General features: G+C 33.6%; 1 protein-coding gene across 6 annotated transcripts in view; it reads right to left on the bottom strand.

Annotated features, from left to right (window-relative positions):
* Positions 1-261: 261 nt before the first annotated feature.
* The window catches only part of LOC149806589 (uncharacterized), a 255,709-nt gene continuing 231,873 nt past the window's right edge, over positions 262-24,097 (bottom strand). For 3 of the 6 annotated variants that reach the window (XM_089955210.1, XM_089955217.1, XM_089955202.1), the window contains 4 exons: positions 18,811-19,051; positions 18,264-18,329; positions 10,861-11,052; positions 262-5,228 (listed from right to left, as the gene is read on the bottom strand). In XM_089955210.1, coding sequence (XP_089811336.1) covers positions 5,123-5,228; positions 10,861-11,052; positions 18,264-18,329; positions 18,811-19,051 — 605 coding nt within the window. In that variant the 3' untranslated portion in view covers positions 262-5,122. Of the gene's footprint in view, positions 5,229-10,860; positions 11,053-12,580; positions 12,632-15,466; positions 15,525-18,263; positions 18,330-18,810; positions 19,052-24,097 lie in introns of all 6 variants that reach the window. The other 3 variants (XM_089955233.1, XM_089955226.1, XM_089955242.1) reach the window with 3 other exon arrangements.

Here is a 24,097-nt window from a genome sequence, read left to right on the forward strand (position 1 = left end):
GGATGGGAGAGAAGAAATGATGATCACTGATAGTGCAGTGGTAACACACTCAGTTTGCACATCTGCAGTCCCGGAACTTCATCCCCAACCCTGGCATATGCGAGGGTGTGTCGCCACCTATCCAAGGTCATTGGTTTTCCCCGTCATTTCCTACAGCACATTATACCAACATCTGAACTATTGAAATGTACTAAATATTAAGCTGTGATAATAATATAATGTAAAAAAAAAAAAGGTTGAAACCAAAGAAAAGACATGAGATACTCATTCAAAATATTTAATCAGCTTAAGTAATAATACAAATGCATCACAGATTTTGCTATCAGGTAATGGATAAAACTATCCATTGGATAATACTGTTTTAGGAAAGGTTTGGTTTAGTTTTGTTGGTTTAATGCCTTTTTTCAGCACATGACAGGATATACATGGTGGCCAGTACATTCAGTGGAAGAAGAACCACTAACCCATGGGATGCTATTGGCAAGCTTTCTCACATACCCACACTGGCTGAGTTGAAACAAATTCATGCAGGTAGAGGTGAGATGTCAGTGATCTGTAAAGGCAATTCCTTTAACCACTTGGTTTTAGGAAAGGAAAGCATGTATAATAATACAAATCTATACTTCAGTCATACACATGAAACATGTATTACATAACAGGAATATTTTGGAATCAAAATAAATCACTGTCATTTGATTACAAATTATGAACAAACTTACTAGTAAGACTGGATAAAAATAACCCACTCAAACAGTACATTTCATATAGGACTCTGAACTGATACCAGAATGTAGGTTGCATTTAAATTGTTGGATTTTGTAATTATTATGCTACATTATGTAATAATACCACCTCCTATAATAACTGGATGAAAAAGGGCACAGTGAGTTATCTAGACAAGGTAACACATTGTGCATAATTATCCATTATGTACCAGGCTCAGAAATTTATAAAAGTCATTTTAAACACTGTTTTCATTGGAGTCTACTACAGTGGTTCCCAACCTTTAAGAGTATAAGGTCCCCTTCTGTGTAGACCCCCACATGTTAATAGTTTTGCTTTTAAATAAGGTCCCCTTCTGTGTAGACCCCCACATGTTAATAGTTTTGCTTTTAAATAAGGACCCCTTCTGTGTAGACCCCCACATGTTAATAGTTTTGCTTTTAAATAAGGTCCCCTTCTGTGTAGACCCCCACATGTTAATAGTTTTGCTTTTAAATAAGGTCCCCTTCTGTGTAGACCCCCACATGTTAATAGTTTTGCTTTTAAATAAGGTCCCCTTCTGTGCAGACCCCCACATGTTAATAGTTTTGCTTTTAAATAAGGTCCCCTTCTGTGCAGACCCCCACATGTTAATAGTTTTGCTTTTAAATAAGGTCCCCTTCTGTGCAGACCCCCACATGTTAATAGTTTTGCTTTTAAATAAGGTCCCCTTCTGTGCAGACCCCCACATGTTAATAGTTTTGCTTTTAAATAAGGTCCCCTTCTGTGTAGACCCCCACATGCTAATAGTTTTACTTTTAACTGCAAGAATTCATATTGACAAAAAACTATTATGCTCTCAATAACCATTCTAAATAAATTTTAATTGTATTTATCACAAAGGCAAATACATAGAATAGCAGTACATGTGCAAAACTTTAGTTAGTCAGTCAGGTGTGGACCCCTTAGAATAACCCCCCAGTCCCCCATAGGTCAACAGCTCACAGGTTGGGAACCACTGGTCAACTCTTAAGAAGTATCAGTAGATACAGAAAAAAGCATTTCACTTGTGTAGAATTCTGACACAAAAAAATCACAAGTACTGAATAGAGATGTCCTGATTACCAAAATAAAATTTAAGGAATATCACAAACATGAAAAGGGCAAACATCCTCTGAATAGAAATGACCCGATTACCAAAATAAATTTTCAGGAATATCACAAACATGAAAAGGGCAAACATCCTCTGAAGGATCTTTTACAACGTGCAAATAAACATGTATATAGTACAAAAAAGATAAAGCAATAATGTCTGCTAAGAATGAAATCAATAAAAAACAAAAGTACTAATAGTTTATTTTATGAAATCAATTGATAGATAATTATTTCATAACGCAAAAAATAAATTTCTGTTTCTTGCTCTCATCAATGAAAAACCAAACATATGACAAGGTTGGTTTGCTGCATCAAAAACACATGAAGAAATTAAGGTACTATAACAGACTGTATACTTCAAAACTGTTGCACACTAATCAAGCTAATGAAAGAAGAAATGACCTGTTTGAGATGACTGATTTCTTTATCTTTATCACATTATTAACATGTGAATATATTCATAAAGACTAAAAGACTGGTATCCTGTACTGTAGCTACCTGTATATAACACTCATTGAACAGGGAATATACAAAGATATGGGTCAATACTACAGGTATCACACTTCAAGCAAGCAACAAGGACCCCAATTTAAATGACATAACAGGCCTATATCACAGTTCAGTGTCTATTGTACACAGTTAAATATTATAGTTGCGAACGTAAATAAACATATCCCAATTTGTGATGGATTGGTTATGATCTTTATGGCACGGCAACATAAGTAGGTCGTTTAGTGCTAAGGCAATTCAAGTCAAGTGCTGACCCGAAGGACATACTGCATTAGCTGACTTGGACTGATCTGACAGTAGTAGGATTCCAACCCATTTCCTTCTGGAAACTAGTCCAGCATCATAATGGTATTTCACTAGATGGTGGTGAAAATTACACATAAAGATTTTGGGAGAGGTGTCAACACTAAACAGAATCAGTAAAGTGGCAAAACCCACTCTTCATTTTTTTCACAACATTGGCCGATTACAAAAATTAAATCAAAAACCATTCAAGGAGACAAAAAGCCTATAAGAAAGATCTGCTATTTACATCAAATATGAATGGAATGATGCTGCCAACCACCAAATTCAAGCATTATTCCAAATAATGTTCTACAACCAAAACATAAAATGAATACTGTGCCAATTTGTATTGTACATACATGGGAGAAGTCACAAAATTCTCTGAACACAAAAGGAAAGAATTGGATCCACATTCAGTAACTTCATGAGTTTGATTTTATCACTGTTAAATCACATTCAATTTTACTAAGAAAACTGATATTTACAAATTTTTGGAGTTAAATATGTGTGGTCTGGTCGCAGTTTGATTAAACATCAAAAAATGTCTGTGTCAAAATGGAGATTTTTAAAAATCTTTCTTACTACATAGTTCATGACAACAAATTCTTCACAGAACCTACAGCATGCATTAGAAATTAAAGTACAGTAATGTCTTAAATTCTCTTGATAAAAATTATGCTTTGAGAATATTTCAAATTTGAGAAATTCCTCAATTCTTTTAATAAAATGAAAATGTTTCCACATTTTTAAAACAAAAGTAGCAAAGTATCCTTTCCACTATCTCCACCTCAGCAAGGATATTGATACTGAATGTAAAATCTCAATCCATGGAGGACTGTGTAGAATTTTACTTTGGAAAGTGGGTCTTTATAATTTGGTGATTCTTGCTTTGGGCAGATAAGTAACAATGCTCCCTATTATGAAAATGAAATGATCACAGTGTACAACTTTACAGGTATAACATATTTGAGCCAAGATAAATTGAAATTAATATTACTACATTCACCAAAATCGTAGCACAGATCTCAACATTTGATGAAATAGAGTTTTGTGCATAAAAATTGTGTACTTCTCTATCTTCAAATCAACATTTAATTTCTGTAGAATGAAAATTTTAATTTAATCAAAACTAGATCTGTTAGTGTGTGCTTATAAAATACTCTGTTCTCTAAAAATAAAAATTTGACAATGCTGAATCTTGTATGGGATATAAACACATCATAATACAGAAGCATACAAAGATTCCTGACATTACTCTACATACCATGCAGGTCAGGTCCACCTGCAATCAACATAGATCCTGATTTGCCACAGTCAACATAGATCCTGATTGGCCACAATCAACATAGATCCTGATTGGCCATAATCAACATAGATCCTGATTGGCCATCACATAATCTACTGGCAGATTATGACCCATGTTGTTTGTTGTGTTTTCGGAAGAAATAAAGTTTGACCTTCACCCACAAAATTCTATTTGGAACATCATTTAACTTATCCATGAAAAGGTCTTTAAGATTCTTATTTATTTGCTAGGTACTAAATGTGTTATCCTTGGGTAGTCACTATTGTAATAAAATCGGATGTTTTATTCCTATTATTGTAATGGGTTTTTTTTTGTCTGAACAGAGTTATAGAGTCTTTATTAGTCACAAGTAGACTCATTCTATCACCACAGTTGTTTTGGAGCTAGTTGTAGTAACACTGGTAAACAAAAGTGTGATGGGCCGACATATGGACAACCTGAATCCAGTATACCATTCCCTGCCATCCACCCATCCCAAGTCTGTCGTGTCGTATGTAACTGAAATCTTATACTGATTCCTTTTAAAAGAAATTTATGTAGTTATCACAGAACCAAAAAAATCTTTCTTAAACAATTTACACTGAAAAATAAGGGTCTTAAAAAATAGAAAATGTGTAAATAAAAGTTCTAGTAAACACTGCCTTTCGAGGCCATATTGATTGCATGAAATTCCTGACTGCCTAGTTTGTTTGTCAAAAATAAAGCCTTGAACAAAGTTGCTTTTCAAGTCACAGTAGTTTGCAAGAAAATGAACCAAATGTAAAAACTGAATGATTATCTTTTGTGTCAACATCTGATGGTCAGGGAAAGTATAAAAAAGGAGTATCTACTGAAAATAGGATGAGAAAGGCAAGGCATTCCCAAAAAGACTTAAACTTGGAGATCAGAATCAACTCTAGCCAGAATGCATTTGGCTGTTTCAAACAAGATCTTGAACTTTGAATTTAGATTTCCAAAGCATCTGTAACTTCATTCTAACAGAGGATGACTTAAAGATTATTGATGAAGTTATGGCACTTTAAAAAAAAAAAGTCACAATACAAAATGAATGAATTGGAGTATGGCAATTTAACTTCTTATCCACCTGTGCTGGTGAACCTCATATTTTTTGGGAATGTAATACCAATTCTTGATTTCTTATTAGTCTTTGACACACAGTTACTTCTAATCATCACTTTCCTCCATCAAATCTTCATAAATGCACTGCATACAAAGAGAACTGAGGTGCGGTCCTGGGCTCAAAATGCGTATCGGGGAACTAGGAGGTGTTCTGTAAATAAACATAATGTGAATATCATCAGCTACAAAAATCAAAGTATTGAGAATACTGATGGCTTGGATGGTTGAAGTGAGATTAATTTACACAAGACCAGATGGAAGAAAACAATTCCAAAGAGATATTGCAATACATGTTCTAACTGTATCATAAACATATTGCATTCAATAATCTGTGTAATATTTTTTTAAAAATGACTTTATATGTCACAGGAAAATTCATATCTATCTGAACATCATTTGAGAAATTTTATAGTAATTTATTTGTATTGTTTGAAATATTACCATCACTAGAACAATATTCATGGAGGTAACTACTATATTATATAATCATCTACATAAATTTTAGCTGCCTACTGACAAAACTGATTATGTGGCTCTACATTTTGTTACTAATTTTAGTTAAACCATAACATTTGTTACTATTGTTAGTAATGCAAACTATGTGCACAAGAAAATAGTCACTATGCTATAAAGAAAAGAAGGATTGAAATCATCCAAGTCAATAATTCTAAAAAATCTGATGTACATCTACAGATATTTTACCTTACTGCTGATCCTACAGTTAACTCATCTAAGGAACATGTATTGTGCCATTTCTCTATGATGCTCAGCCTACACCTGTTTGGCAAAAAGCCTTAAAGTGGACTGGCGCTGCCTAACCAAATCAGGTACTGACTGTGTATTTCTGACACACCAATAACCTATTTTTCCTTGTGCCACAGATACAAAAATTATTATTAATTTTTTTGTAGAACTGTAAGCCTGGTAAACGACTGCATCCATTTTGTTAATAATAGATATTAATCAATCAACCATAACGCTAAATAATCTTGCTGTCAGCATGACTTATTACACCACTAAAATTCTTTAGCTGTGTGTGGAATTTTGCAATAGACTTTATTAGTAAATTTCTGTGAAGACACCTGGATTTATTTTAAAACATTTGGTTTACTCACACTTGCCCTAACCAGCCACCCTTTGCAGACTGACCAAACATATACTCAAACTGAACCTTTATAAAATGGACAATGTTATTGTTCCAAGAGTGTCCAGTTCAGGGATGTCTTACTACATGAGCTCAGGTCATATTACTGCAATGTGCCTTGGGTATGGTGATAATAAAAAGACCTTCCTGCATGTCAAATGTCAACTATTACAGATGATGTTGTCTCAGTGGTTCTTCATATACATATTAAAAATCATCTCCAGTTCTTTTATGAGATTGAAAAAGTTCTTAACTTTAAAAAATCATGTTCAGTTGTTGAATTAGATGTTTAGTAACTATGGGCAATGCTGAAATTGTCAAGTGAAGCCATGCCAACAGAGATAATTGCTATCTTCATATAATGTGCATTGTTATACTCTCCTTTAGAGGACCTCAAGGGACTAATGAGTCACCCTCTATAAAGAAAGCATTATCATTATTATTATTAATAATTTTTATTATTATTATTATTTCCTTGTAGTCTATCTTCTAATGGACTACATGGTTAAAATATTCCATATTTTTTCCTTTTCCAGTTTCCTTTCTCAAAAATATATTTTAATTCAAGTTACTTTACAGTCAATCTTAATCCTAAAGTGTTCCTTATTCAATTAAAGCATGTGAATACCTCTAGTGTATCACCCTTCTTATTCACAATGACTTGCACCTTTGCAATAATTATTTGTGTGATTTGTGCCCATCACCAGCACAAACGAGGCAGTCAGGCAGACAAACAGATAGACAGAGAGACAGAGATAAACTGATAGTAAAAGAGGGTAAGATTTATAACTCATAAAGCAAACAACAAAACTTGGCAGACCTTCAGGGGAAGTAACTCTGTCAGGAGCCAACCAGGTGCAGTTGTAGGCAAGACGATTGCTGCAGCATTCACACACACAACAACCAACACAAGTTAGGAATATGGTAGAGCTATACAAATATACTGTGATAGTCAGGCATGAGGCAAAGAAGTTCTTGGCATATAACTTTCATAATTTTCATGACAATAACTACAGATCTGCAATTATCACAAATGCTTAGTACATTAAAATGTAAAGAAACCTCTTTTTAACTGTTTGATTCAAAAGGCAGGAAATTTTTTTTCCCTGAGTATATAGTGATGGGATCTAAAAAATAACACAAAAACATTGCAGGTGGATTAGTTGCCAGTTAGGAATACATCTAATCTACAACAAATGAAAACAGCCCCATTTTGTTAATGTTTGCAGATGACATTAAGTTTGTACTTTGAAAGTTAAACATATAATATCATTACAGCTATGTTGCAATGTTTTGTGAAAATTCAAAGGCAAAATTACCTACCGGGTATCTACAATTCATAATTAATTCTAAAAATTGTCTTTTTAAACCCAGATTCGGTGCTTAAAAAAGACAAATATTTGATGGATGAAACAGAGTAAGTTGGATCCCAATACAATTAACAAAAAAACAAAGTTAATTGAAAACTAAAATTCCTCCAATGAGGAAAAAGTCTTTAATGACATATAATGGTCATCAATTTTGATCAAAACAGAATCAGTGAATAGTACTGTACTACGATATTAAGCCTTGCATTGCGATGTTTTTATTTTATTTTTACATTCAATCAACTCCATTATTACATCACTACTGTACATCACCCAAATATCATAATTAACAAGTCACAAAAAGTCATTCTGTATCTAATTCAATTTCATTCTGTCTTGAAATAGACTAAAATAATACTATCTTGAAGGAAAACTATGACAATTGTATGGAAGCTCGATGTCGATGTCATATAAAATGAGATGGCATCTTGCGCTATCACATCAATACATTATACATAGCTTCACTACATCATTATATGTAATAAATTACAATCAAATATATTGGTATTACACTTCCCACCTTTTTAGATCAAAATATTTTTCAAAAAGAATCAGAAAACAAAATTTTACATATGGCCACCATAAACTTAACAGAACTAACCAGAACATTACATATTCAGATGGTGTATTTATATTACAGAGCTGTTGGTTCCCTGATATAGAAGTCTTACTCAAAGCAAAGCCTCATGAAACAGAGGACCAATCTAAAAATCATACGGTACACTAATACCATCTAGCCACTGGCAAGAACAAGAGTCCCTTAAAGGGACTGATACTATACTGTCTGAAAAGAATTGCCAGGAATTCAGGATAAAGACAATTTCTTATTTTTAACTGCTGAGTGTTGAAACCATATCTGTTATTCTTGAGCAACAAGGTTTTCAAAGTGGCTGCTGCGGTGGCCATATCGGATGTAAGATTGGCACCATTTCTTTCGACAAAGTAGACACCATTACAAAATATATAAAAACCCAAGATTTATATAACCAGAATTAGTGACCAGATTTTTAATATGTTTACTGTGCCAGCTATATTAGAAACTCTGTCGATATGATTATCAATAGCAAGATTTTCAAGATGGTCATCATGGCAACCATAATGGATGTTGAATTGACATTATTTTCATTCAGGACCAACTAGACATCACAAGTCTTCTTCTAGTGAAAAACACATGGTCATATGACTTTTCATTTTGAAGAAGTAGTGACAGTATGATTTTCAAGAAAGCCATCAAAGCAGCCATATCAGAGGTCAGAAATGCACCATATTTATTTACAACCAAATAAATATTGTAATTAGTCTTTTGGTGAAAACCCCGTGTCAACACGACTTTTCAGCTAAGAGAAGTAGAGATAGTTGCTATGGACTGGATGTCAGATAAGCATAGTTTACAGTAAGAACCAACTATTCATCATAAGAAGTCTTTCAATAAAAAAAAAACATGCTGACATGACCATCCTTTCAGGTGTAGTAGCTAAGACATGATTTTCAAGATGGTTACTGAGGTGGCCATATTAGATGTTCAAGCTGCACCATTGTCATTAATTTCCAACTGGACCGCATAATCATAAAATGTCTTACAGTGAAAACCCATTCTGATATGACTTTCTGTTGGGCACGAGGAGCAATAACAGGATTTTCATGATGGTTGCAATGGTGGCCATATTGGATGTCAGACCAGCACTATTTCATTTAGGACCAACCAGATATCTGGTGAAAACTGCATGTTGATATGACCATCCATTTAGTGGGAAAAGAAATAACAAGATTTTCAAGATGATTGCCATAGTGGCCGTACTGGATGTCCAAACTTTCCAAGATGAATGTGGTAGTGGCCATACTGGATGTCCAAGCTTTTCAAGATGACTGCTGTAGTGGACATACTAGATGTCCAAGCTTTCCAAGATGACTGCCATAGTGACAATGGGCAAAGAACAGGACATCACTTATGCTCTTCTGGTCTCTGACCAGTCAAGCTAAAAATTTGGTGAGTTCCTCTGAAGATTAATCTTCATAATCAAAACAGTTAACATATTTATACTATCACATACAAGCCTAACATACTGTTCCCATCATTCTAACATAAGCTACTAACAAGAATTGTACTGATTTCCAACCATATGTTTGATTCTTTCACTATGAGACCTTCAATGAACTTGTAAAGAGAATGAATACATGGAAATATACAAAAATACATTGTCTGAATGGCAGTACAATGAATAAAAACATAATTGCATAACCAATAGCAAGGTTACCAGTCCATTAACAATGTGATCAACTTTAAATAATAAGTCAACTCTGATAAAAATCTAGATTTCTAATACAATGGAAGGCACAGAAAAAAGTTCTGATAACCTTTGGAATTCACTCTGCACTTATTTTTATTAGTCTACTAGATCAAATGTTGCATTTTGGGAGTTATTCTTAGAAAAGATATGTTTGATGTGACACTGTCAATTTCTGCACTTTTAAACAGTAATTTGATTCATGAATGAAAAGATCAACAGAGTATGATCTTGCACCAGTATCTATCTGATCTAAGCTGAGATTTCAATTTTAAATATGTCAATGAATCTAGCACTCTACAGGAAAATAGGAGATTACAAATTTCTATTAAAAAATGAAGCTTTAAAATACCATTAAAACTAGATCACTCAAACGTTTAATCAAATTCCTTTTGGAAATAAAAAGGATTACATAGGAATATTATCCCTGTCATAAACCCTTTCTAAACAACTGCATAAAAACATTTCTGTCACTAACACTAAACTTGAAGTATCAAGCATGTGTTTTAACTTAGCCCACCTAATACTGTGATATGCTCAAACAAGGCTGTGTCATAATAGAATACAAAAAACACAATTAGGGGATTCAATTATGTCAAACAATATTATAAGTGGTCCCTAAACACTAAGGGAAAAAAAGCAAGGATTTTATGAGGACCACTGGTACAGTGAGTGGGTTTATAGTGAGGCAACACCAGTTATTTGTCTTCAACAGTCATAAAATATATTCTCAGAATATCACAGATTGTAAAAGTATATTATAAATAGTAAATTGAAAAATATCATAAAATAATTCTGAGAGTTACTGTTATGGGCACAGCTTGGAACACAGATTATTTAACATAATCATGCCTGTTATCATTAGTTTAACACACCAACCAACCAATGATTCCATGTTGTTTAACAAAAACTATTGGATTACAAAGCCAAAAATGATGGTTGCAGACTGTCACTTTAAATTTGCCTGGCCCATGCAGTTAGCTCTACCTATAGACTGTATCTTGTGTTGGCTGTGTGTAAAAATCCATAACACTGTTTCCATGCACGGCTGCATAAGCGGAGGTGCCCAGACGACGGGGAAGCCCAAGTTGATGGTACAAGGGGTGATAGTCAGACAGATTGATTGGCTCTGGGATGGAGGTGTGAATCATAGGATTGTGCCAGAGTGATGACCGCGACCTACCTGTGAGGGAAAATCAGTGCAAAGCAAAAGAAAAGGTAAGAATGGAAATGTGCAATAGAGATTAAGCTGAAATAAAAAGCAGCAGTCTTTCAACTATAGCCAGGGCAATTATGTCAATCTGACTTGAATAACCATAATAACAAAGAACTTGAACAAACAGCCTTAAAACTAACAAAGATGATACCATTGATGATATCATTGCGATCACTGGCAACTGAAGGCTGCTGGAAAAGTGATACCTGCCATATATACTTGTGTTTAAGTCATATCCAAACTGCATAGATCAGAATCTGGCATTGAGTAATGTACCAGCAGATCTGGGTCTGTGCCATTTGCTAGGAATAATAATTAGAACAAACAAAGACCTTTATCTACTAGTATATAATTACAGCCTATGTTGTTTGCAGTTGAACCTGGCTTTGTACATGAGTGTACAAGTAAAGTATAATGTCTTACCATTCAGCTGGTAAGACAAGAATGGTGGGGAGGGGGTTACTGTTGTTGTATCAATATTCAACAAAAGTGTATAATATTCTGAAGTTACACGGTTTTTGAAATTTGATTTCATTCAGTTTTTATCATGTCTTGTATCCCTACTGTTGCTTTACATACCTTTTGCCAACAACTGCCAGTAATGCTTACATAATGAGATGTTGTAATGATAATACCTAAAATGGTTAAAAAGCACTGTGCACCCCAAAAAATGCATGAAACAGGATAGGTAATAGTGAGAACACAGATAACACATCAGAGACAAAAAAACATTTCCACATGTACTGAGAAACCAGCACATTAGGATAAAAACAATGGTGTATCCAGGCATCTTGAATCCCATGTACCAATTTTGCATCAGATTAAATTCATGCATTTACATGTTTTGTGCTTCAAAATGGAATTTTAATTGATACTCAAATTCAATCAATTCTGGAATATAAGCAAACAATTTAAATGGACAAACAGCAAATAATCCTTAAAATAGCCCCTCTGTTACCCATCCTTCTCTGTAACCCTGCCCTTCTGTAACCCAGCCTCTCCATAACCCAGCCTCCTGCGTAACCCAGTTTCTTCCATAAGCCAGCCACTCTGCAGTAACCCAGCCTTCCCTGTAACTCAATTTCTTTTGTAACCCAGTCTCTTTTATAACTCAGCTTTCTCTATAATGTAGCCTCCCCTGCAGACTAGCAACAAATTTTGGTCCCAACAAAGATATTCTAATTTTATCTGAATTTCTCTGTAAATTGACCAAATATAATAAAATAGTCAGAATTTTTGGTCCTAATGGTATCCAGTATGGGGGATTTATTAACCATTATAAAGTTCAATTTTTTACAATTGTCAATTCCAAGCAGCAACCTAAACAATGAAATGCTTTGCAAAGCATAAAAATGCAGTTTTTATCTTATCTTAAAGATATGCAAGCAGGCATGTAAAAGAAACATAATTGCAATAAAACTTAAATAATCCAAAAATCAATCAATCAATCAATCAACCAATCAAATACTCAACATAACTCAAATGACTCACACAGTCCTTGACTCACTCAGTCCTGGTGTAAATTATTCTCTATTCTCTTGCCTGGAACCTCAAACAAAAATTAAAACAAGTGAAAATTTGAACCAAACATTTAAGCCTGCAGTTCTTCAAGTATGCTAATTAAGTTCTGTTGTAATTGAAACTGTACCTGTAGCTATTAAACAGAAATTTATTTTTGTATGAATTTTAATCATTTTTGCTTGCTAGAAATAAAGATAATTGAGCTCTCTGACTGCTAATTATATGGAACAATAAATAATAACATGCTAAAATTAAAGGGGCAAAATATGTTAAATTGTTTTTTTTTTAATTTGATACAGTACAAATATGTACATTCAGGTTGATGTTACTTTAGCAACATTTCTTTCAGCAATAGTTTTCCAACAGTTTCCATTTCCTGTTTCTGAAATTTAAGATGTTTACTCATAAACAGAAACCTTATCATCAAATGGAGCACAGTTTGGAGTAGTTGATAATATACAGACTAGTGTGGAGGATTTATGCAGAGGCATACAAACTAGTGTCAAGGATTGACACTGAGGCATACAGACTAGTGTGGAAGAGTGACAGAGGAATACAAACTAGTGTCATGGATTGACACTGAGGCATGCAGACTAGTGTGGAAGAGTGACAGAGGAATACAAACTAGTGTCAAAGATTGACAATGAGGCATACAGACTAGTGTGGAGGATTTACACTGAGACGTACAGACTAGTGTGAAGGATTGACCATGAGGCAAGAGTAGTTCACTTGCACAGAGATTATACCATAGCAGCTAACCAGGACTGGTCTGGACAGGATACTTGTTAGTTTAATCTATCACATAGCAATTGTGGCACTGGGAAAAATGACTGCACTAAAATACTCATTAATATGTGCATTAGTTTCATCAGTTCATTGGTTAGATAAATAAGTAATGTAAGATGTACAACTCTGAACTTGTCCTATGTCACTGTCACTAAGTAATGTCGCCTGGAAACACTAAATAATATGCACCACATTATCGATATAGGTGCCTTTCTTATCTCAGATGCAAGATATTCCCAAACTTTGGTCAAGGTAAAAACACAGAACTTAAGTTCTTCAGCTGGAACCATTTTCAAATTTCAATCATATGACCTTGATCCTTGACCTATTGACCCCCAAATCAATATGTAAATGTCTAAATGCAAGCCATCCACAAAGTTTTCTCACTGTTTGTGATGCAGCACTTGAGTTATTTTGTGGAAAGTATTTTCCTTCTTAGTGTCCCTCTGACCTTGCAAGCCACTATATGGTATATAAGTCAAATTATTTTTAGAGAAATAGCTTTCTTATTTCACTCAATGTGACCTTAACCTTTGGTTGCTTGAGTCTGAAACTGATAGGTTTCTTCCTTGCCCCAGTAGCTCATGAGCAACTTTAGTCACTGTGCAGAAACAAAATAGGTAACAGACAGATGAACTACATCATAACATGGCACATTCTGCCCTTTGACAGGCATATACAAAATTTGGTTTCACCATACTTCCTCAACCAAGTGTAAGACATGACACATTCTGCCCTGCAGTAGGCATATAGAAACTGTGTAAGTGTTTCATCATACTTCCTCAACCAAGTGTAAGAAGCACAGGAAACAACTTTACATCTATACCAGATACCATCACAAGGTGAATTAACACAGACTATGTATCCATGGAACATGAATGATTGACCACAGTATAATCAGAATGGGACAACAACTATATGCCTCTACAACATTCACAGACAACAACTATATGTCTCTACAACTTTCATACTGGTTTATTGAAGTCATAAAAAGCAATTTGTATTTGTAAAAGTGAAGCTGGAAACATTCTGTTATACACATTTCATTTAGACATAAGCAATCTAATTTCTGGTGGGTCAAGATTTGGATCAGACCAGAAATTAAATTTCTCTTGACATTAATGTGAGTTTTTGAAGAAGAAAAAAACTAGTTTGTACAATAGCTGAACCAGTAAAAAAAAAATTGTGTTCTTCTTGCCTGAAGTAAAAATAAACTTTCTGAACAATGAAAACTATGTGTTTCAGCACATTTTCTCAAGCTAAATGTCCCTACAGCAGGGTACTCATAAAAACTACCTTAATCAATAGTTTGTCATTAGTAGACACAAGATAATTTAAGCCTGCTGTAAAATATGACAATTATGTCTTGGTACTGGCAGAATTTACATAGAAGTTCAAGGCAACAATAAAAGGCTTTGAAATTTAAAAGAGACAAATTCCATAAGGCTTTTACAGCCAATGACCTGATCTGTTCTGTCACTTCATGACTGGTACCCTGCTCAATTAAAACTTGTGGTCTGATTCCAATGACAGCGGAATGATAATGATGGCAGAAAGATGTCATTATCTTGTGCATTCTGTCCAACTGTTATTAAATCTTAAACCTAAATTACACATATTTACAATATACTGTAAATTTATTTATTTTCATTGGTATGAATTTTCATGTCCAATAATGACCTATTTTCATTGGCATAATTTCATGTCCAATAATGACCTATTTTCATTGGCATAATTTCATGTCCAATATTGACACTGATTTTCATTGGTATAAATTTCACATCCAGTAATGACATTTATTTTCATTAGTATAAATGTTATATCCAATAATGACATTGATTTTCATTGGTATACATTTTCAAGGCCATAAATGAAATTTTGGTTGGTACTTGAATTGGTGGATTGGGAAAGGGCTTATAGTTTCTACAAAAGGATTGATGTTCATTGGATACTTAAATCTGAGAATTGTAGTAACCACAAAATCCATAAAAACATAGTCCTAGCAAAAATTTGTGAATTTCCTGCACAGATGGTGTATACTATGTGATCCCATTCTTCCTCAATATTCACCTGTTACTCTCTCTCCTTTTCTGATATTGCACATAAACTGCTAAACCTGACATCTTCTCTGAAACAGTTTATTTACTTAAAGTGTTTAGATACATGTACATGTTAAAATAATGTCCACGTAATAATGTCTGGGATTATAAAAACATTTATACAGGAACTTGTCTTATATGACCTCTAAGTAATGGCAAAACCCGTTGTTGCAATCAAGTGAATAAAACACTTGCTTATAACTATCATATTTGCTTAGTTCACTTATTTTTTATATATAATGTCCTGTAGATAGGACTAATATGCGCAATGTGTTCAGCATAACTTGTCTATATACACAGTGTGCAAAACTGACCAAGCAACCACTACTGCCTACCCAGTAGGTCCAGTAACTCTGAAAAGCCATCAGTTCTTTATATTATTACCTAGTCCTGTTGTGCAAGCATAATATTTTAAAACCTTGTTTAATGAAGTAGGCAGTACACTAAAATAATCACCCAAATTCATTAATTGGATCCTGATTATTTTTTATGCAATTTTAAATCTATGAAAAATATACATATATTTGAACTAAGATTCATCTCAAACAACATTTTTTAAAATTCCTTAACAAAATTCAGTTTTATAAGAAGAGTTTTGCCTTTTCTTGACCTAAACTATGGCATTCCATTCCATCCCATATAAGCTGATCTAACTCATCCAAAGGTTTTAAAATGCTTCTTAGTCTACAGAACAATCATTTGTATGATTTTGTGTAATATAGTACAACTCTGCATTAAAACAATGTTCTTTCATGTACTCACCTGTAACATCTTCTACTGGTTAATTAACTATTCTTTGTATGAATTCTATATGTACTCATCTGTAATGACTTATACTGGTATATAATTTACAGTGGCAGTACATCCATTATATATATTTTTCAATAGCATTGCTGTCTCAAAGATACCACAATGTAAAAACATAATATATTATATACATGCAATTTTTCAAGGCTTCATAGAAGATTGATCAGTTGACAAAACAAACTTCTCCATTACATAAAATTATTATTCTTATTATTATTATTATACATCCATCAGTTTATCCATTTAGCCATCAGCAATTTGGTCTCTGCAAAATAACTTCACTGGAAATTGTTGGATTTTAATATAAGTTTTATTTGTAGTGGGAGTTTTTGCCTTTATCATTGTTTCACATACCTACTTTCAATGGGAATGGAAGTAGAGGGAGTTTGCCTGTATCTTTGTTTAATATACCCTCTTCTAATGGGTAATGAGGTAGGGGGAATTTTTGCAATCATCTTGACATTTTATCTTTTGCACATGGTGGGTGTTTGCTTATGGATGATATGGTTTGGATTTCTGGAGATTTAGGAAAGTGTCTGACTTTGGCATTTGTGCTTACCTGTTCAGCACTGTATAGCAAGGACTGTGCTGAATAGCTGTCATATACACAATACAAATTCAAACAGCAATGTGAAATTTCAAAATAGTAGCAGTAACATACAGGCCTTGGTAAAATATGATATATTGATAAGGTCAAAAGATAGTGAAAATTATTCCTGAAGAACACTGTTTCATTAACTTAATAAATCCCAGTTGTTACTATTTGACCAATAATGTAATTTGGAGCTTCATACTGTTTGTTCAAGCAGATTCTTGCTGGCTCTGTGAAACCTCGTCCATTCCAAGCTCATAGCAGAGATCTCAGAGGCATACAAGAATCTGCTTGTATCAGAATACATGTGTGTATCTCCTCCATATAAAGAATATGGCAGAGATCTCACAAGGCAGTGCAAGAGTGTCTTTATTTGAGAATAAATATGCATGAAATCTCCTTCATACTAGGCATATGGCAGAGATCTCAGAGTGCCACACAAAAGTCTGCTTGCTTGAGAATATATGTGTGAAATCTCCATGTAAAGCATCAGGCAGAGGTCTCATAGCATCATGCAAGAGTCTCTTTGCATGATAATATATATATGTTTGAGATCTCTTTCATACTAGGTACATGTATATGGAAGACATCTCACAGTGTCACAAAAAAGTTGCACTATTTTGTTTGAAAATGATTCTGTTGTTATCTATATTTGCTAACAGATCTGACTGGATGCTTGTTATGTGTTGGGAAATGTGGCATTATAGAAATAAATACATTTAAATGTGGCATTATATGAAATAAATAAGCATAAATGTGGTATTAAATGAATAAATACATATAAATGTGGCATTATAGAAACAAAATATGGGTAAATGTGGCATTATAGAAATAAATATGTGTAAATGTGGCATTATATGAAATAAATATGCGTAAATGTGATCTTAAATGAATACATATAAATGTGGCATTATAGAAAATAATTATGGCTAAATGTGGCATTACAGAAATAAATACATGTAAATGTGGCATTTATATGAAATAAATAAGTGTAAATTTGGTATTAACTGAATAAATACATATAAATGTGGCATTAAAGAAAATAAATATGGCTAAATGTGGCATTATAGAAATAAATATTGGTCAATATGGCACTATAGGTAGTAAGTGTCAATGTGGCATAGTGGGTAATACAAATTGGTAAATGTGGCATTATGGGTAATACTCAGGGTTCAATTTAACATAATGGGTAATACATACTGGTGAATGTGGCATTATGGGTAATATACAAGCATGATAGAATATGAGCAAGATATTGTCACACTTTGCAGTCCTAATGGAAATATGATTGCCAGAGCAAAACAGAGAAAAAGGAAAGAATCACTTTGGAATGTTATACTCCATGAAGAAATATGTGCTGGTAATATACCTACCATGTACAACTGCATCATAGTGAAGTGAAGATGGTGTCACTGGGGTGGATGTCCTTGATCGTCTGAAAGAATAGAGTCAAGTGCATACAAGATCCTGTCAGAAAAACAGCATCAGACAGGTGTTTTATTTACATTTACTGCAAGGCCAGATCATGAGGGGCTTTCCAGGGTTTCTGGACTACCCAGGCTAAAAAAAATTTAAAAAAACTATACACATATACATATAGTCTCTTGAAATTTGACCATATACTTCCAATCACCAGACAAATAATTCATCTAATGTTCATAAAATTGAAGAGGTGTATGAACAGAAAATAAATGATTTTTTAATTAACTACATTAATCAATTAAAGTTTCACCTGAAAAAAATTTTCTCTAGAAATATGTGCCAGAAAACTAAACAAAAAGTTCATGTTAAATGGCACACTAGTCACATATCTGTATTATAAATGATATTTAATAATTCTGTCACCCAATCATATACATACTAATTAATTAAATCTGCCAAAAATGTGCCAATGTTTAAATCTTCATAGTATTTACCTGTTGAGTGTCCTTGCAGCCACAGCTGACCTTGGCCTTTTCATGTTTTCCGGCAGTCCCTCCTTCCATCCCGGAACATGACTTGAATTAGGTCTCTTCTGAAGGCTCTCCCAGTAAAGGTCACGACCCCCACCCAGCCAGCTGGTGCCATGAGTAACAGACATCACTGACCCCTTGTGTTTGCCTGATGTTTTTGACTCAGGGGATGAAGGTCGCTGGGGTGGTGGGGTGGCTTGACCAGCTACAAGTTCAAAGATCTGATTATATATCTGATTCATTACAGGTGAAATCAATTGTGTAATACAAAGATACAAAGATGATTCTGTTAGTAATCAACATAAAATCAATATGTCTTTGAATATGCCCACTTTAATGGTGAATAAGCAACAACAACAAAATGACAGAAAAATCTCTTTGGTTTTAAAGATATTAAATGTTAAAAAATGAATTTAAAGAACATATTACAAACAAAATATTAAGTCTATCACTTTTCCACTTTCATCAGTTATTACCATAGTTGTCACTACCATCAAATTTTATACTTGATAAAATAGCAAGATTGCAAAAGTTAGTTCATTAATATTTAAGAAGCATAAATGTTATAAATATTAAACTTTTCAGTTACTATATTTAGGCATTTCACTAACTCATAGAATACATGTATTACAAATAAAACCATTCAGTATTGATAATTACCAAACAAATCTACTTGACTACCATACCTGAAAGTTTCTCTAGAGTAAGCATAGCTCTGGGATCTACACAACTAACTTTTCTTTCCCTAGATTTTGAATTAAATCCTTTGGACTGAACTTTGCAAGGCTTGATAATAACAGGAAGCATGATGACTGCTAATCCAGAAGAAAAGTCTTTTAAAGTGCCGATTCCCACTACATGTACCTTAAGATTGTATTGTATGACTTCTAGTTATGTTGCTCCAACCAAAAATTAAGAAATACACCAAACAAAGAAATTTCATGACCCACCCTCCTCATTCTATGTTTAATGTTTGCCTATTAAAAATTATCCTCACTAATAATTGCCTACTGCCAGATCTCTGGCCAGTAAAAGCAATCATTGTCCACAGGCAACTTGGTACAGTGTACATGCATTTAGAACAAGAGAATTATTATTTACATTTCACTGATTCTGTTATACATCCTAGCTGCATGTGACCATTAGTTAAAGTTGATAAGTACATGTGTAACTTGAGATAATTGATCTAACTATTGGTTTACAGTATAAAGTCACTATTGTTCCAAACTTTATTGGGAAAAAAGCTCCTTTTCATCACAAATAAACCCAGTTAGGGATTGTACTTACAAATGTCCATTATTGTAAAATCTTTTAGAGTTAATATTTTGAATCCAAAAGTACAAAATTTATAATGGATAAGTAAAACAACTTGTGTTTGTAAAAGATGTATTGTAAACAAAAAATATAAGCTTAAAATAAATGTGAAAATCTGATAAAGTTTGTATAATCATTTACATGGCAGAAAGATCAAATTAGATCACTGCCATACACACAATGAAAGGCATTCAGGAAAACCTCATTTGCCTATGGATTTTGTGTAATTCTGCATCCAAGGTTTCCTGAGCAAATTTTATATATGCAATCAAAACAGGAAGATGGATCACATAAATGATGGATTTTGCTTATGGTCCCAGGTCAGTGTTTGGGTGTGAGTATGGTCCCAGGTCAGTGTTTGGGTGAAAGTATGGTTCCAAGTCAATGTTTGGGTGTGAGTATGGTCCCAAGTCAAAGTTTTGGTGAAATTATGGTCCCAGGTCAATGTTTGGATGTGAGTATGGTCCCAGCACAATTTTGGGTGTGAATATTGTTATGTATATTTGATTTAATTTATATTTGGTTTAATTTAATTGTTTGTTTGTAAATTTTTTTATTCTATTACTTGCTATTGTAATGTAATTTTATTTACTGGAATAGTGTTAAGTTCCGACTGATTTTTTATATTTTTGATGTAAACAACTTTATAAAAACTTTGTATCTAATGCTGACCTAGTTCCTGACCTAGATTCAGAACCAGTAAGAGTTGTAGTAAACAACTTTTTTTTGTTTTTATTCTTTCTCATAGTAAGATTCATAAAGCAGCATCAAGGCCATATCTGGCCTACATGCCAAATAACATGTATCAATTAGGTTTTTCCAGAGGATTGACCTACTTCTGGGCATCTGTTTTGTGTTGTAGCTAGATTTATTATTCATGTTTTGAGAAACAATAGTTATTAGTGCCTTAACACTTGAGAAGTTAAAGTGTTTTATGTTGTGACCAGTTTTGGGCTAATTATTTTGTTTAATTTATTTGGATTACAAGTTTGTTTTCCCTGGAAATACTAGTGCCCTAAATTAACAGTATGGCGCTAACCACAACATACATCATCGGCTTCCATTTGGGATTTCATCAGGTTTTGAACTCAGTTTCATCAGGTCTTTTTGTTTCAAGGACTTCTATTTTTAATTCTTGGATTATTTTTGGATTAGATTTGTAGAACCATAAGTTCTTTTTCTTATTTTTACCTTGTTTTTCAAGGGAAATAAATTATTTGTTAATTTTACAAAGCTTTTTGTCTTCTCTTTTTTCTTTTTACATTTTGTAAGAGCCTAAACACGTAACAATATTGTCTCAGGTCAGTGTTTGGGTGTGAACATGGTCTCAGGTTGATGTTTGGGTGTAAGTATATTCCCAGCACAATTTTTGGGTGTAAATATTGTCCCAGGTCAGTGCTTGTGTGTGAGTGTGGTCCCAAGTCAATGTTTGTGTATGAATATGATCCCAAGTCAGTGTTTGGGTGTGAGAATGGGGGGAGGGGGCTCAGTAAGGTTAGAGGTTGTAGGGGTGTTTTGGAATATGAAGTAAAAAGCTGTGATTCATAATGGTGGGCCATTGCAAGTACTCTATAGTATTTTCATACTTTCCTGTTTGTTTGTACCCCATACCAATTTAAAAAACAAATGGCATCAAGGATATAAAAAATGCACAGTGCTTAGTCATTTCACTCATCAATTTATAATTTCTAACCTGATTGTCACCAGGAGTATCCAAACACTGGCAACTATTTGGAATTTTGAAATCAAGTGAAAGTTTCTTTAGTAACACATTCAGCATTTTTGTTATTGTTGTTGTTGTTGTGGGGTTTAATGCCATTTTTCAGCACACGATAGGCTATGCATGGCGGCCAGTATTAATGGTGGAGGAAGAATCCGGGAAAACCCCGGGAAGAACCACTGACCCACGAGAAGCTACTGGCAAGCTTTCTCACATACTCACATTGGCCAAATCCTAGACTCGAACCCCAGCATGTTTGCAATGGTGAGTCTATGTTTTCAAGCAACAGATGTGATGTAGTTCACTGTCTTTGAAAATCTCAATAACTCCATAAATTTTGCAGTTCCATCTCTTTGAACACATGTAAACAAGAGTTCCTCCTTTTTATTTGTTCAATTTTTTTAGATATATTTAAACAAGACATTGCAAATATTGGATGCAGATGACACAGCTTTTTACTGAAATGGGCTATTCTAAAAATCAGAAAAGGACAGTGAGCAGTCTGTATACTTGTTTACAATGAGAGCTTCCATTTAGTTTGAAATGCAACTAAGCTGACAGTGTTTAGGACCCACAAGTGACATTATTAGAAATTATGAATTGATGAATGAAATGGCTAAGTTTTGTGCCTTGTTTGTTTCCCTAATGCTTTTCTTTTTTTAAATTGACAGAGGGGTACAAATAAATGGTGTGTGATGACTATGGTACTTAAGGTTACAACTTGAGTCTAAACAATATTAAGCATCCAGTTGGTAAACTTCTGAAATAATTTGTAAATCAATGCGTTCAAAGATTCACAGGAATGGTTTTGGTTTTTTTTTTATCCCAGTGACAAGTTCTAAGCCAATTTGAATAAAGTATTATAAAAAAATCCTTTCAAAACAAATAATATTATACCCTTTAACAAAGCATATTAACAGAAGAAATATTTGGTCAATGTATGCAGATTTTAGTTTTCTAAATTTAAACCAGTTATCTTTGCATATAAAGACCAAATTAAAATACATATTAAACAAGAACTGCCATGGCTCACTACAGCAAAACTCAATTCAACTGCATATTCCATCCACTCCTCACTCCATATATCTCACCTGTTTACCAGGATAAAGTTGTGGGGATATCAAAGCAGATGTTTATTGTTTACCGGGGTAAAGCAATGTGATATCAAGGTAGATATACCAAGATAAATCAAGGTGATATCAAGGTAGATAATGTTTATTATTATATCCTCATTTTTTTCTGTTAACTTAATTTTATTGGAATCATGCAGTATTTTTTCATACTCTACAGTTTCATATTGTGCAACACACATCTAAAAATAGTATCATGTATTTGAAACTACTTTGTAAATAAACAATGTATGCTTGTGTAGCAGACACTTTAGCTTTTGGTTTATTACATTTGTTTGTGAATAAATTAAACAAGCTGTTTTGTTCAATTCAAAGTAAAGATTATAAAGTTAATGATGTGGATGAGTTCAGTGAGTCAAAAAGAAATTTTCAACCAAGCAAACAAATGAATATGCTGTTTGCAATGTCCACAAGAAAAGTGAGACACACAGTATTGACAGTACCATTCTGATCATTTAAACAGTTATTTATGAGAAAGGTTCATTACTTTTTGCAAATATAATGATTCAGACGATGACCAGTATTCTCAAGGGTCTATAAAAATAGCACAGAAAAGCATATTGAGGCCAAGGGCTATTGCATATCTATCAAAGATGTACCATTTTACAAATCTAAGAACCTCAGAGCCAATAAGCCAAGACAATGAAGAAGTCTTATTCTGGCTGGCTAAATGGACTCTTACACAGCAGCTACTTTGCAATTTTCCCCATTTAACCTTTTTGTTACAATGTTTTGAAGTTAGGATTGCAGTAGGTCATGAATAGAAGCCAGGTCATAACATAGCTGGAGTCCCTTCAACAAAGAGTGTGCTAGTGACAGGGCATCAACATGTCTTCTTTAGCTGGTAAAAAGAATGGCAATAACTATACTTACATTTTTGCATCTTGAATTTCCTCAAAATGTACTTTCTTAGCTAGTTCTGCAAATCCAAATTACAAGACCCACATAAATGGGTTCTAAAACTTGACACACACAGCAAAATGGTACTGTAATTTTGACAATATTTCCAACAGAAATGGCATTCTCCTTACTGCACTCAAAACAAAATTAATGTGAAATTCCATAGTGTTTTTTTGATAATTTTAAT

This window comes from Sinohyriopsis cumingii, chromosome 1 (assembly GCF_028554795.1).
Source record: "Sinohyriopsis cumingii isolate HCF-2022 chromosome 1, ASM2855479v2, whole genome shotgun sequence".
NCBI classification, from domain to species: domain Eukaryota; kingdom Metazoa; phylum Mollusca; class Bivalvia; order Unionida; family Unionidae; genus Sinohyriopsis; species Sinohyriopsis cumingii.